At 42.8% G+C, this 15,782-nt stretch overlaps 1 protein-coding gene across 3 annotated transcripts in view; it reads left to right on the top strand.

Moving 5' to 3' along the window:
- Positions 1 to 15,782, top strand: part of LOC102393741 (collagen alpha-6(VI) chain) — a 171,181-nt gene that overhangs the window by 146,550 nt on the left and 8,849 nt on the right. For all 3 annotated transcript variants that reach the window (XM_006043436.4, XM_006043435.4, XM_025294082.3), the window contains 3 exons: positions 1,500 to 1,596; positions 5,136 to 5,807; positions 9,875 to 9,971. In XM_006043436.4, the coding sequence (XP_006043498.3) occupies positions 1,500 to 1,596; positions 5,136 to 5,807; positions 9,875 to 9,971 (866 nt within the window). The remainder of the gene's footprint in view (positions 1 to 1,499; positions 1,597 to 5,135; positions 5,808 to 9,874; positions 9,972 to 15,782) is intronic.

Raw genomic sequence — 15,782 nt, 5'->3', positions numbered from 1 at the left:
AAGTTACCAACTAGCTGCCACATTTAGACTCACAGAACACACACTAGTGTACCAGGGGCAGCAGTCTCTGGGTGACACGGTGAAAGCTGTGTTCTGAGGTAGGTTTGAACCCTTGGTACAGAACTGCAGTCATCCAGGTAGCTCAGGCAGAGCGTGGAAGGCAGGTCTTACGTGCGGAAAAGTTTAGGCTGGAGGCGTCTTTGTTCCACCCTCCTCTGGGCTCACTGTGCTCATCGCTGAAACGGTAGAACTGGCTTCTGAGATTCCTTCTAGCCCAAGCGTTCTGTGACGTGCTTCCCTGCACCCTGACAGTTGGCAGGGAGAGGTGACTTTGCCCCTGTCACATGGTCTGATCCACATTCTCTGGATGTGCTTTCCTGGTCCCTGATCACAGTGCAGACGACGTCATGACACGATTCACTGGAAAGATTGCCCAGACACCTATTAAAAGCCACTAGTAATTAAAAACCATTAATGAATTATTAATAAGTAATAAAGACTGATTGTGTCTGCTGGTGGGTTGGGCAAGAGTCAAGACCCTGTGCGCACAGGCCCCTGTTGACAAAGCATCCCCATTTGGTTCCCGCTGCCCATCCCTTTTCTGCCGCCCGACCGTCACAGGCTCTTCCTTAAATTAATTTTTATTGGAATATAGTTGACTTACAGTGTTGTGTTAGTTGCTGCCATACAGCAAAGTGAATCAGTTACACAGTCACATATAACCCCTCTTTTTTTAGGATCTTTTCCCAAATAGGCCATTACAGAGTATTAGAGTCCCCTGTGCTATACAGTCTGTTCAGTGGCTCAGTCGTGTCTGACACTGTGACCCCATGGACTGCAGCACGCCAGGCCTCCCTGTCCATCACCAACTCTTGGAGTTTACCCAAACCCATGACCATCGTGTCAGTGAGGCCATCCAACCATCTCATCCTCTGTCATCCCCTTCTCCTCCTGCCTTCAGTCTCTCCCAGCATCCGGGTCTTTTCAAATGAGGTAGTTCTTTGCATCAGGTGGCCAAAGTATTGGAGTTTCAGCTTCAGCATCAGTCCTTCCAGTGAACACCCAGGACTGATCTCCTTTAGGATGGACTGGTTGGGTCTCCTTGCAGTCCAAGGGTTTCTCAAGAGTCTCCTGCAACACCACAGTTCAAAAGCATCAATTCTTTGGTGCGAAGGTAAACTTCGGTGGTATCTACCTGATACCAGTAACATGCTTTTCAGTTATGAACCCATTTTGTCTGCCCACTTGCCCTTTTAAAGAGTAACATGACTGTTCTGTTTCACAGATGAGAAAACAGAGGCATAGCTGCTTGTCCTCCAGCTAAAGGGAGAGTCACTGATTTAAACCCAGACCAGTGTTCTTAGGGCCCACTGACGTTCTGCCTTCCCGGGGACCCTCTGAGAGGAAGGGGGCTCTTTTGCTCTCCGTAGCTCTCTGAACCATCCTGGGAGGTTCCACAGCCCCACCCATGAAGCTCTTCTCACTTTTGCGTCTTGCAGATTGACGACACAGGCAGATTCCAAGTCATCATCATCCCATCCGGAGCTGACTCTGCACCAGCACTCGAGGGACTCCAGCGGTGTACTTTCTGCTACGGTGAGACCCCCGGGGAGTGTGTAACTTGCTCAGGTCATTCAGCAGCACAGTGAGCCACTATCGAAAGGAGGGGCTGGAACTCGGCAGCAGCAACGTGAGTGGTCTTGGGAAAGTCTCCCCGTGGCTCACCCTGCCACACAGCCTCGTCCACAGACAGACCCTCTCAGCTCATGCACGTTCTGGGAAACAGGAATCATTTTTAGAAAACCTCAGCCTGTCTCATGGCCAACTTCCTTGTGCAGTGAAATACTTTTATGAGCTTTCTAAACCTCAAATGTTCACAGTCCCAAAGAAATGCTTTACGGTGGAAGTGGAAGTTAGCAGAAATGGATTTCTCATTGGAAAGAGGCTTTCTCAAAGCCCCAAATGTTAGGGATCCGAAAGATTTGCGATGCCGATCTGCCTGTGACTGCTTTACACACAGTATGTAGTTCTAGCTAGAGAACTGGCTAAAACCTGCATTTGAGTGTTCTAATAATTTGAACATGCTAATAATTACAAGAATGGGAGTCGCTGAGGTTTCTGGTGGGTGTGAGAGCTAACGGTTGTCAGACTTTCGTTATTAGCCACACACTGCTGTAACTGCTTTACGTAACAGTGATGGTGGTGATGACAATTTTTACTCCTCAGGCTGTTGGGTTTAATGCATTCCAAGTGGAGTGCTGTGCAGTGCAAGTTGCTCAGTCGTGTCCGACTCTTTGCGACCCCAGGGACTTTACAGTCCATGAAATTCTCCAGGCCAGAATACTGCAGTGGGTAGCCTTTCCCTTCTCCAGGGGATTTTCCCAACCCAGGGAACAAACCCAGGTCTCCCACATTGCAGGTGGATTCTTTACCAGCTGAACCACAAGAAATGCATTCCAAACACCTTCTAATGGTTTCATTTGATCCTTATAATGGCCCTAAAGTTTTTGAATGATTATTAGATCCATTTTACAGATGAGGTGAAATAATTTGCTCACAGCCAAATCGAAATCAAGAAAGCTGGTTTTAAGACACCTGCAGTTTATGAGAAACACAGATCGCATTATACTGCTCCCTGAGACTCTGTACTTGGCCTTGAAGTAAGCCGTTAATTCCTCTCCTTCTCCACGTGTGTCAATGAGATGCTCCTTCTGGCCATGAGTGATTCATGGGCCGGTGGCAACTGAGAGAGAGAGGGATTCTCTCTTAACAACCCTCTCTTCCTGCTGTCTCGGCCTCTGCTGCCCTCTGATCAGTCATTTCCCCCAGCCTGAGGAGCTCACCATACTGCGGGCAGATTCTTCCCCCTCGAGTTCTCAGCTGTGGGTTCAGACTCCTCAGTGACACGTGCGCTAGTGTGATTTGTGGTCAGAAGTGATCCACGTGTGTCTGGAGATAGATCTGGGCTCCATTTCTTGGCTTAAAGCCTTGTTTTGTCTCTGAGGCACATAATGGAAGGTATTTTAGCTGTGGTTTCCTGCAATTAAGAAACCCCACAAAACTGAGCAAATGGGCAGGCTGCTGTCCCTGGTTTTAAATATGTATTTATTTGTTTGGCTTTGCTGGGTCTTAGCTGCAACACACGGGATCTTTAGTTGTGACACGTGAACTCGTAGCTGCAGCATGTGGGATATATTCCCCTGACCAGGGGCTGAACCTGGGCCCCCCTGCGTTGGGAGCTCGTAAGTCTTAGCCACTGGATCATCAGGGGCGTTCCCAGAGTTTATATCTTTAATGAGTCCATGAGCAAGACTGGAGTTCTGAAGTTTGCTCCGTCCATTAAGGATCTGCACTCTGGTTATTACCCTTTCATCTAATCGCTTTTATTCACAGCTGGGCCCTTGTTTAAGTACTGGCTGTCCACATGCGTGGCTTTTCATTTCTCTTTGTGTTTTTTTTTTTTTTTTTATGTTTATTTTATTTTTACAATTTATTTATTTATTTTAATTTTATTTTTAAACTTTACATAACTGTATTAGTTTTGCCAAATATCAAAATGAATCCGCCACAGGTATACATGTGTTCCCCATCCTGAACCCTCCTCCCTCCTCCCTCCCCATTCCATCCCTCTGGGTCGTTTTTTAACTTTACAATATTGTATTGGTTTTGCCATATATCAACATGAATTTAAAGAGAAAAGTCTCTTTAATGCTCATCCTTAACCATCAACTGGAGAAGGCAATGGCACCCCACTCCAGTACTCTTGCCTGGAAACTCCCATGGATGGAAGAGCCTGGTAGGCTGCAGTCCTTGGGGTTGCTAAGGGTCGGACACAACTGAGCGACTTCACTTTCACTTTTCACTTTTGTGCATTGGAGAAGGAAATGGCAACCCACTCCAGTGTTCTTGCCTGGAGAATCCCAGGGACGAGTCAGCCTGGTGGGCTGCCATCTATGGCGTTGCACAGAGTCGGACACGACTGAAGTGACTTAGCAGCAACCATCAACTGTTATTGAAAATGTAGGACTGCAGAGTGTTGGCTCTATAAGGGCTCTCGAGGTGCGTCTAATCCAACCATCTCATTCTATGCAACTGGGGCCCGGTGGAGGCTTGGACAGGAGCACACAGCATGTTTGTTACTGGGGACAGCCAGACCACAGCCCAAATATCCTGATTTTCAGGCCAATGGGCCTCCCCACCCTGCAGTACCGTGTGGCCTTGCCTCGAACAGTACAACACTGACTTCATATGCAGATACTTCTAGAAATACTGATGTGTCCTTTGGCAAAATGATTTTATTCTCCTGCCCTCAGGCTCTTTGGTAAAATTAGAAGATTAGATGACCTCTAAGATCCTTTAATTTCCAAGTTTTTTTTGTTCCTCTGAGTATTGTGGTCAGATTCAGTAAAATGCACTCTCTGTTTTATTACTACACCTTCTTTTAAAAAATGAGATATGCACACATTAAAATGATTTCATATTTTATGAAAACCCATTAACATATAGTATTTATATTCATTTATTTAATAAATACATACTGAGCTTTCAACTGATAGGTATAAAATATAAGTGGTAGCTCTGTCCTTAACGTCTCTACCAAAAAAAAAAAAAAAAGGACATGGAGTTATAAACCTTTATTTAAATTGAAATAAAAGATGCACTGCTTTTTTGCACTCTTACATTTTAAGCAGATTTCTTTTCGTAATAAGGTAGTGTGTGTAAAACGACAGGGGCGCTTGGTTTAACCTGTATATTATCAATTAGAGAGGTCATCCCTTTTTATGTCATGATACAGTAAACACACACACAAGCATGAGATCAACTGTCCAGGTCGATCTTTATAAACTTAAAACTCAGCCAAGGTGAAACTTCTGTTGAAAGCAACCTAATTTCAAAGAGTCAGATAGTGTCAGTGAATGGAACTCGAAACACGGGCTGAGTATAAAATCTGTACTTTGCGGATCAGGGTGCAAACCATATTCTAGGAAATGTTCTGTTGCTGACCTCAAAGTCATTCAGTTACTATATTAACATCAAAGATCATGCAGCCTCCAAATGTCGAAATGTTTGAGATGCTATCTTCCCTTTTTCTGTCCGTTTCTGTTTAGTAACCCTAAATGACTTTTGGTCTGCAGATGTATGCAAGCCGGACGCTTCTTGCGATCAAGCCAGACCACCCCCTGTGCAATCTTACGTGGATGCTGCTTTCCTTCTGGACGGCTCCCGGCATGTGGGAAGCGCAGAATTTGAAGACATACAAGGATTCTTGGGGGCACTGTTAGATCACTTCGAAATCACCCCAGAGCCCGAGACCTCTGTCACCGGAGACCGGGTGGCCCTATTAAGCCTCAGTCCCCCTCACTTCCTACCCAACACTCAGAGGAGCCCTGTTAGAAGCGAATTCAACCTGACCACCTACAAGAGCAAACGCCTCATGAAGAGACACGTGGAAGAATCTGTTCAGCAGCCAAATGGAGATGCTTTTATTGGTCACGCCCTCCAGTGGACTCTGGACAATGTCTTCTCAAGGACACCCAATCTGAGAAGGAATAAAGTCATTTTTGTGGTATCTGCTGGGGAAACCAGTCACTTGGACAGGGAAACCTTAAAGAAAGAATCCTTGAGGGCCAAGTGTCAAGGTTATACCCTGTTCGTGTTTTCCCTTGGGCCTTCTTGGAATGACCAGGAACTGGAAGATCTAGCCAGCTACCCTTTGGATCACCACTTGGTCCAGCTTGGCCGCATTCATAAGCCTGACCACAGATACGCTGTGAAGTTTGTGAAGGCTTTTATAAGCTCAGTCAGGCGTAAGTCATAAAATCATATTCTTTCTTGCACATTTCAGTATATTTGGTATTCCCCAAAGAAGGGCTGATGAACTGACATGGATTCTTGGAAGCCTCTGTCTTCAAGGGCACTGCAGGGTCAGAAAGGAAAATAGGGAATGTTGGATGGTGGAGGGAGGAAGCCTATGATTTCTAAGCATTGAATTCTCTAGCTCCTCTTTTTTATGCCTCTGGTTCCTATGGAGAAGCAGTCATAACAAACAGCTACTCACACATCTGTCTGCAGGGAGCTGCGTAGTCTGGGAGTGTGAAGTCACAGCCGGGATACTAGTTACAAAGTAGAAACCCTTGCCATGTAACATTATCACGCTGCCCTTTGATGGAAAGTTTGACCAGTTAACACTCCGAGAGAGAGCTAGAGAAAAATTCAACAATCCTTGGCTTTGCTTTTACAAGTTCTAAAGGCGGAGTTTGAAGTTTTAGGAGGCACCACTTTACATGTCAGAATGAAAGATGCATCCTTGCAAAACTTTCTTAGCTTTGTTAATGATTCTTTATGATGCCAGTAATTAGTGTAACTGTTGCCCATAAAAAAAGAAATGTGGGTTATATTTCTTGGCAGGAGCTTGTCTCAAAAGTATGCAATTCATTTTGAATGCAGCAGGATGGATTCAGAGAAGCCTGGTCCTGATATGGCTACGGAGGTCGAAAAGCACTGTCAGACTTCTGATGATTTTACTTTTGGAGTTCAGATAAGGGAAAGTGGACACGCAGGCTAAAGGGCACCCAGTGCCACATCCTAGGTTGCAAACTTGTCACTGACATTCACCGTGAGACCAGCTAAGGCTGCAAAGACCCTGACTGGTCAAGGCCGGGGAGGTCTGAGGGGCCTTGGGGAATGGTCAGTGGGGCTGATGCCGTGTCCTCGAGTTCTCTGCTACTCGAGGTATGAGTCTAGGACCAATGTCTCAGCATCTCCTGGGAGCTTGTGAAAAATGCGTACTCTCCCGCCCCACCTCAGACGTTTTGTTCCATAATCTGCATTTTATCAAGATCCCCAGTGATTCCTATATACATTATATGGTTTGAGAAACACTGATGCATGAGCCATATGCTCCTAGAATAAAATTTCTGTGGATTGGGTTCTGGAATAGGAACCAGAAAGAAGAGCTGGGAAAATGAGGGGGAAAAAATAAGTGAAGGCAAGGGGTCGTTTGGAAAGAAGAACTCATGAGGCATTTGTAAAGGTAAAACAAAAGAGCACCTTGAAACTCAGCCACTGAAAAGCCACTGACTCTGTTTATTAGCATTCCCTTCCCCCTCCTTCCTTCTCCTCTCTGCAAACGTGTTCTCCTGTCCTTCAGATCAGATCAGATCAGATCAGTCGCTCAGTCGTGTCTGACTCTTTGCGACCCCATGAATCGCAGCACGCCAGGCCTCCCTGTCCATCACCAACTCCCGGAGTTCACTGAGACTCACGTCCATCGAGTCAGTGATGCCATCCAGCCATCTCATTCTCTGTCGTCCCCTTCTCCTCTTGCCCCCAATCCCTCCCAGCATCAGAGTCTTTTCCAATGAGTCAACACTTCGCATGAGGTGGCCAAAGTACTGGAGTTTCAGCTTCAGCATCATTCCTTCCAAAGGAATCCCAGGGCTGATCTCCTTCAGAATGGACTGGTTGGATCTCCTTGCAGTCCAAGGGACTCTCAAGAGTCTTCTCCAACACCACAGTTCAAAAGCATCAATTCTTCGGTGCTCAGCCTTCTTCACAGTCCAACTCTCACATCCATACATGACCACAGGAAAAACTATAGCCTTGACTAGACGAACCTTTTGCTTGTGTCTTGCAATGTTCCAGACCCTGAATTACAAGTGTCTGCTGATCCCAAATCCATTTTCATGGAAAAACAGAACAGAAAACACCTTGAAAGACTGAGAAATTTGTCAAGAAACACTCCTTATAAGGCAAAAAGTTGAAAGGAGGTTAAGATGGAATTTACGTCCCTGGCCCCACAAAATTCTTAGTGGTGTTTGATGGTAACTAGTCAAACTATATGATTAGATAGATGACACCCTCACCACCACCCAGGGAAAGGGGAGGAGATGCTTTAAGAAGAATTACTTGGGGTGGGTGAGAAATATATAAAGTGCTTGTGAAAAACTATAGTCATGACACCACTTTTCTAAAAAGTATCTAGAAATCTCCAACATTTATTATTTTTTTTGTGTGTGTAATAAAGTTTTATTAAAGTATAAAGGAGATAGAGAAAGCTTCTGACATAGGCATCAGAAGGGGGCAGAAAGAGTACTCCCCTGCTAGTCTTCAGCTGGATGTTATATAGTCACTGCTGCTACTGCTGCTAAGTCGCTTCAGTCGTGTCCTATTCTGCGCGACCCCATAGACAGCAGCCCACCATGCATCCCCATCCCTGGGATTCTCCAGGCAAGAACACTGGAGTGGGTTGCCATTTCCTTCTCCTAGAAATCTCCAACATTTAAACTATAGCTTTCAAAGTACAAAAAGTTGAAAAGACTTTGACATTCCGTTTAGCTGCTCAGTCGTGTCCGACTCTTAGTGACCCCATGGACTGCAGCAGGCCAGGCCTCCCTGTCCATCATCAACTCCCGGAGCTTGCTCAAACTCATGTCCATTGATTTGGTGATGCCATCCAACCATCTCATCCTCTATTGTCTCCTTCTCCTCCTGCCTTCAATTTTCCCGTTATCAGGGTCATTTCCAATGAATCAGTTCTTCGTATTAGATGGCCAAAGTATGACTTTGACATAATCATATTCAATCCCACATCCTCCATTCAGAGCAGGCCCCTAGACCCACACGCACCTCTTCAATATTAACACATATGTAGGGGCTTCTCAGGTGGCTCAGGGGTAAAGAATCCGCCTGCCAATGCAGGAGATGCAGGATATGTGGGTTCAATCCCTGGGTTGAGAAGATCCTCCAGAGGCAGAAATGGCAACTAACTCCAGTATGCTTGCCTGAAAACTCCCATGGACAGAGGGCAGGCTCCAGTCCACGGGGTCACAGAGTCAGACACGACTGAGCAAATAGGCACACGGCACATTAGGTACCTACTTTGAGCCACTGACTGTTGAGGGACGGGGTATCAAGAAGGGACCAAAACAGACCTGGTCCCAACCCTCCCAGGCATACCCATCCAGCTCCCTAAGTAACTCCTGTTTATCACGCTACTGTGACAGAATTGGCTACCAGACACAATTCACAGAATAGACATATTTTCTAAGCAAAACTACTACTGACCAAAACTATTGCTGATACTTAGAGTGAAGACAGATAATGAAAAATCAGATGTGCATAAAGGAAACACCCCAGTCCGGGCCGTTCAGTCTAGAAGCACACAGCTCAGTCTGCAACAGCAGCTCAGGAGATGGTGCTGGGTCACAGCCCAGGACCAACTTGTAACTTACGGGGACCCAGGATCACCAGGAAGAGGTTTAATCATGTTTAACATGCAATTAAATTAAAGGCTTCAAGGAAATAAATAGTGCATTTTTTAAAGTTTCTCATCAAAAAAAGGCTTTTTAATGTTTTAAATGGTATTGGAAGAAGCATGCTTTAGTATTATGAAAAAATAATATGTTTCAGATGAAATGAATCATAATGAATTAAACCCAAAATGGACCACGGTTACTGTTGCTGTTAATGATGCAGAGAACATAAAAGGAATATCCTTTTCCCTTTGCAATTTGGCATTTCAAAGGAGCAAATAAAAAATAACTATTCTGATTAGTTCAGGTCAGTTAGAGGCCAGACTCAGGATGGGCTCATGATTTCTCCTCTAATGTTTAATGGACTTTGGGAACTAAGAGCATCTTATTGAAAAGTAAGTTGAATTCTCTACTTATACTTTTGGCAGTCGTGAATTTTCTCAACCTAGTTTTAGAGAGTCCGGTGAGAAATCTGCTTTCATCTCATATGGCCACCCTAGTTGGTCTTTCTTTCACAGATGCTGAGTACAGTGATGTGATACTTTGCACGCAAAGCAGATTGCGGTCATGTTAATTGCTGTGAATAAGAGTCTCCTCACAGATTTTCTTTTTCTTCCTAGGTGCAATCAACAAATATCCACCAATAAATATCAAAGCAAAGTGCAACAGACTCAGCTCTACGGAGCCGCAGCAGCCCCCACTCCAGTTTGTGCGAAGGTATAAACCTGCTTGGTATTTACTCGAACCATGAATGTGCCACCCTCTTCCCCTCCTTCTTTTCTCCTTCTTCCTCTATGCTATTTGGACAAAATATATCACCATGTGATAGTAAGATATAAGTTGAAGGAACAAGAGGTAATAAAAAATGCCAGGTTGATCTGAAAACAGAGTCATTTAAAATAGAAAATCTAATTGTTGAACTAAAACAACCAATGGGACACCCCAGTGGCAATGAGCACACAAAACAACCAGATCTTGGTTTCTAAGTATCATTCCCGTTGAAAGGAATCAGGGTTTCTTCCAGAAACAACTAATCCTAGGCTGTAACAGGGAAAGTACAATGTGAGCCTGGAACATTCATTATGCCAGAAAGCAAGAAAGTAGCAAAAAAATAAATAAATAAATAAATAATAATAATAATAACAGTCATGTCAAAAGGGCAAATGAGTTGTCTTGAAAGGGTTTACCACTGGCAGGATTTTGGGCTATTTGAACATTGCAAAGAATAATGATGGTCATGGATTACAGCACTGAATTTTAAAAATCTGCAGCTCTATGTAGAGACCCAAAAAGAGAGAAGGGGAGGAAATGTTCTTTTCTTATACAAGTATGCTAGCTAATAAATGCAGAAGTGGTAGAATTAGAAAACCACAAGTTTATAATCCCTGCTGTAATAACTGAGTCAGGCAAGAATCAAGGAACCCTAAACCCAGCCCCACAGAAGCCTTCCCACACTTACTAATTACAAACAAGGGATCCTAGCCTTTCCTGCTGAGGTCTGGCCACACCTACTGTGACCAGGATCTGATACTATGTATCTCCTGAGGGGAGGCAGGGGAGACACAGACACAGACAAATGTGGGATTCTAGCTGGAGAGCTTTGATCCAAGTCAAATAATGAGGAAACCACTGGACAATTCCAGAATGTGGATTGTCCTTCAAAACAGCCGGCCTGTCTTCTTTCTATGTGTCAACGTTATAAACAGCAGAGGGATGTGGGGTAATGTCCTAGGATGGGAGAGACTACAGACAAAATGGCCAGGTGGGGTGCTTGGATCTTAGAGCAGGAAAAAATAAAAAAAGCTTATATTAATGACATTTGGAGAAATGGCAACCCACTCCAGTATTCTTGCCAGGAAAAACCTGAGGACAGAGAAGCCTGTTGGGCTACAGTCCATGGGGTCACAAAGAGTTGGACACAACAGAGTGGCTGAGCACATACAACAACATTTGGGGGATAACTGGGGAAACTTGAGTATGAAAATATATTGGGTGATTTATTTCATGTGAATTTACTTACGCATGGTGATAATTATGTTTGTATAAGAGAATGTCTTTGTTTTTGAGAGAGGTATGTTGGAAAGTATTTACCATGCATGATGGCTACAACCTGCTTTCAGATGGTTTCATAAAAAGAAGCAAAGTGTATGTGTATGCATATGTAAGCATATATATATATATATATATGTACGTACGTATGTGTGTAAGGAGTATGACAAGACTGTATATTGTCACCCTGCTTATTTAACTTCTGCATAGAGTACATCATGCAAAATACCAGATGATGATCACAAGCTAGAATCAAGATTGCTGGGAAAAATATCAACAACCTCAGATAGGCAGTTAATAATGATTCTCATGGCAGAAAGTGAAGAGGAACTAAAGAGCCTCCTGATGAGGGTGAAAGAGGAGAGTGAAAAAGCTGGCTTGAAATTCAATATTCAGAAAACTAAGATCATGGCATCTGGTCCCATTACTTCATGGCAAATAGATGGGGAAAGTGGAAGCAGTGACAGATTTTCTTTCCTTGGGCTCCGAAATCATTGTAGATGGTGACTGCAGCCATGAAATTAAAAGACACTTGCTCCTTGGAAGGAAAGCTATGACAAACCAAGACAGCATATTAAAAAGCAGAGACATCACCTTGCCAACGAAAGCCTATATAGTCAGTGCTATGTTTGTTCCCGCCTCTTGAGAAATCTGTATGCAGGTCAGGAAGCAACAGTTAGCACTGGACATGGAACAAGACTGGTTCCAAATAGGAAAAGGAGTACGTCAAGACTGTATATTTTCATCCTGCTTAGTTAACTTATATGCAGAGTACATCATCGCTGGGCTGGAAGAAGCACAAGCTGGAATCAACATTGCCAGGTGAAATATCAATAACCTCAGATACGCAGATGACACCACCCTTATGGCAGAAAGTGAAGAGGAACTAAAAAGCCTCTTGATGAAAGTGAAAGAGGAGAGTGAAAAAGTTGGCTTAAAGCTCAACATTCAGAAAACAAAGATCATGGCATCTGGTCCCATCACTTCATGGGAAATAGATGGGAAAACAGTGTCAGACTTTATTTTGGGGGGCTCCAAAATCACTGCAGATGGTGACTGCAGCCATGAAATTAAAAGACGCTTACTCCTTGGTAGCAAAGTTATGACCAACCTAGACAGCATATTCAAAAGCAGAGATATTACTTTGCCAACAAAGATCCATCTAGTCAAGGCTATGGTTTTTCCAGTGGTCATGTATGGATGTGAGAGTTGGACTGTGAAGGAAGCTGAGCGCCGAAGAATTGATGCTTTGAGCTGTGGTATTGGAGAAGACTCTTGAGAGTCCATTGGACTGCAAGGAGATCCAAACAGTCCATCCTAAGGGAAATGAGTCCTGGGTGTTCATTGGAGGGACTGATGCTGAAGCTCAAACTCCAGTACTTTGGCCACCTCATGCGAAGAGTTGACTCATTGGAAAAGACCCTGATGCTGGGAAGGATTGGGGGCAGGAGGAGAAAGGGACGACAGAGGATGAGATGGCTGGATGGCATCACCGACTCGATGGACATGAGTTTGAGTGAACTTAGGGAGTTGGTGATGGACAGGGAGGCCTGGCATGCTGCGATTCATGGGGTCGCAAAGAGTCGGACACGACTGAGTGACTGAACTGAACTGAACTGATGTTTGTTCCAGTAGTCATGTACAGATGTGAGAGTTGGACCATAAGGTAGGCTGAGCACCAAAGAATCAATGCTTTTAAACTATGGTGCTGAAAAGATTGTTGAGAGTCCCTTGTACAGCAGGGACATCAGTCAATCCTAAAGGAAATCAACCCTGAATATTCATTGGAAGGTCTGTTGCTGAAGCTCCAATACTTTGGCCACCTGATGTGAAAGCTGACTCACTGGAAAAGACTCTGATGCTGGGAAAGATTGAGGGCAGGAGGAGAAGGGGGTGACAGAGGATGAGATTGTTAGATAGCATCACCGAATCAATAGTCATGAACTTGAGCAAACTCTAGGAGATAGTAGAGGATATGCTACAGTCCATGAGGTTGCAAAGAGTCAGACACAACTCAGCAACCGAACAACAACCAAATGTAAATATGTGTACACACACAGGGTAGCAGGGTGATAGCAGGTGGGAAAACCATTTAGATGAAAGGTATATTGGTATTTACCCATGGTTCTCTGTTCTTTACAATATTCTGCAAATTTGACCATTTTCAAAATAAAAAGATAACTTGTAAAATTCAATGGCTGGATCAAACAAAGCAATAGACACATCTGAAGAGAAACATAAAGAACTGGAAAATAAAGCTAAAGAAATTGTTCAGAATGCAGCAGGTGAAGCCATCACAGTGAGAAGACTCCAATGAGAGCAGCCCCTGCTTGCCACAGCCAGGGAAATCCTACTCAACAAAGACCCAGCATAGCCGAAAAAAATAAAATCAAATAAAAAAGAACTTATGACAGGCATGAATTAAAAGATGAAAAAATGCAAAGTGTAACAGGCAGGATAAATAGAAAAAGAAATGACAGTTAGAATGGTGCAGGGGAATGCAGAACACCAGGAAGAAAAAAACTTAAAAGCAGCCAGATAGAGCAGATCCACAGAGAAACTAAAATTAGGCTGATAGCTGAATAATCAGTAGCAGCAGTAGAAGCCACAAAACCATTGAGAACCTTCTAAATAATGGAAGGAAAATTTTGCCAGCTTAGAAAAGCTGTCTTTCAGTATTTTTAACAGAAAGAAAACCAAGTTGTACTAAGACTGTAAATGTGTGTTGATAAATATTTATTATTTATCAATAGACATGAGAAAAGATACCAAATAATGCAATTATCTTTCAGTTATTAAAAAATGAAGCCTTGAGCTTCAGTGCAGTGAGGGAAAATGGAATGAAGACAAACAATATAATATTTTAAAAATAAAAACGCAAGAAAGGAAAGAATAGAAGCAATAAGCACAAAGTAAGACAGTAGAATCCAATCCATTTCTATATGTCAGCAATCATAATAAAAATACACAGACTAAGCATGCCAGTTACAGTTAGTAGATTAAAGAAAACAAAATAAAATCCAGCTATACCTGTTTTTAAGATAAGGACAAGCTACAAGATAAGGGCATGGGAAAGTTGAAAGTAAACTTATGGAAAAAAGTATAGTACGCAAATATTTTAAAAAGAAAACTGGAATAGCCTTATATCCAATAAAATATACTTTATTTTTTTTATTGAAGTATAGTTGATTTACAATGTTGTGTTGTTTTCTAAGTGAAGTAAGTCAGATAAAATATACTTCTAAACAAACCATTTTGTATGGATAGAGTACATGATCACTACATGATGATAAAGTGTTTAATTCATGATGAAGATATAACAATTCTAAATTTATATGAGGGGCTTCCCTGGTGGTTCAGATGGTAAAGAGTCTGCCTGCAATGCAGGAGACCTGGGTTCAATCCCTGTGTCTGGGAGATCACCTGGAGAAGGAAATGGAAACCCACTCCAGTATTCTTGCCTGGAAAATCCCACGGAAGGAGGAGCCTGGTGGGCTACAGTCCATGGGGTCACAGAGTGAGACAAGACTAAGTGATTATAACACTTTCATAGTAATACTGAAATATACAAAGTGAAAATTTAAAAAGGAGTAGTTGCCATTAAAATATCATAAGAGTTGGAGATTTTAGTACATCAGATTTGAATAGTTAGGTCAAGCAGACAAAAATTAAAGTGATTTAATCATAAGTAACAAGCTTGAATAGACTCATATAGAATTCTGTACAGAAAATGAGACATTCTTCTGAACAAATGGAATGCTAATGACTCTCCATCAGGGTAGAGAGTGTACAGATGTCTATTGTGCAGTTTTATTTATAAAGCAACTATCAACAAATCTCTAAGAACTGGCTTCATACAGTCCAAATTGATCACAATCAAGTTAGAAATTCATACATGCAATATTTTCACAGTCCATATGTTTTTAAATCAAAATCACATTTCTAAATAACTAATGAAAAAATTCATAATAAAACTTAGAAATATTGTTAGAGCTACATAATAATCAAAATACTATATGCCAAAATTTGTGGGATGCTTGCTTCAGAATTCATATTTCAGCAAAGTTCATAGTTTTAATTCTCGTGTTAGGGGAATGTCTTTACAAACAATGTTATATTAGTTTCGGGTGTACAACACAGTGATTCAACATTTGTGTACATTACTAGACGATCACCATGACAAGTCTAGCTATTCTCTGTCACCACTTAAAATTATTTTTGAGAGGGGGGTTCAGGATGGGGGGCACAGGTGTACCTGTGGTGGATTCATTTCGATGTTTGGTGGAGCTAATACAATATTGTAAAGTTAAAAATAAAATAAAATTAAAAAAAAATTATAACCATATTGACTATATCCCATATTCTGTATGTTGCATCCCCATGACTTCTTTATTCTATAACTAGAGGAGTTTGTGCCTCTGAATCCCCTCACCTGTTTTGCCCATCCTCCCACACGCCCTCCTGTCTAGTAACCACCAC

This window comes from Bubalus bubalis, chromosome 1 (genome assembly GCF_019923935.1).
Source record: "Bubalus bubalis isolate 160015118507 breed Murrah chromosome 1, NDDB_SH_1, whole genome shotgun sequence".
NCBI lineage: Eukaryota > Metazoa > Chordata > Mammalia > Artiodactyla > Bovidae > Bubalus > Bubalus bubalis.
Note: the sequence above shows the minus strand (reverse complement) of the source record. Positions and strands in the feature narration are given on the sequence as shown.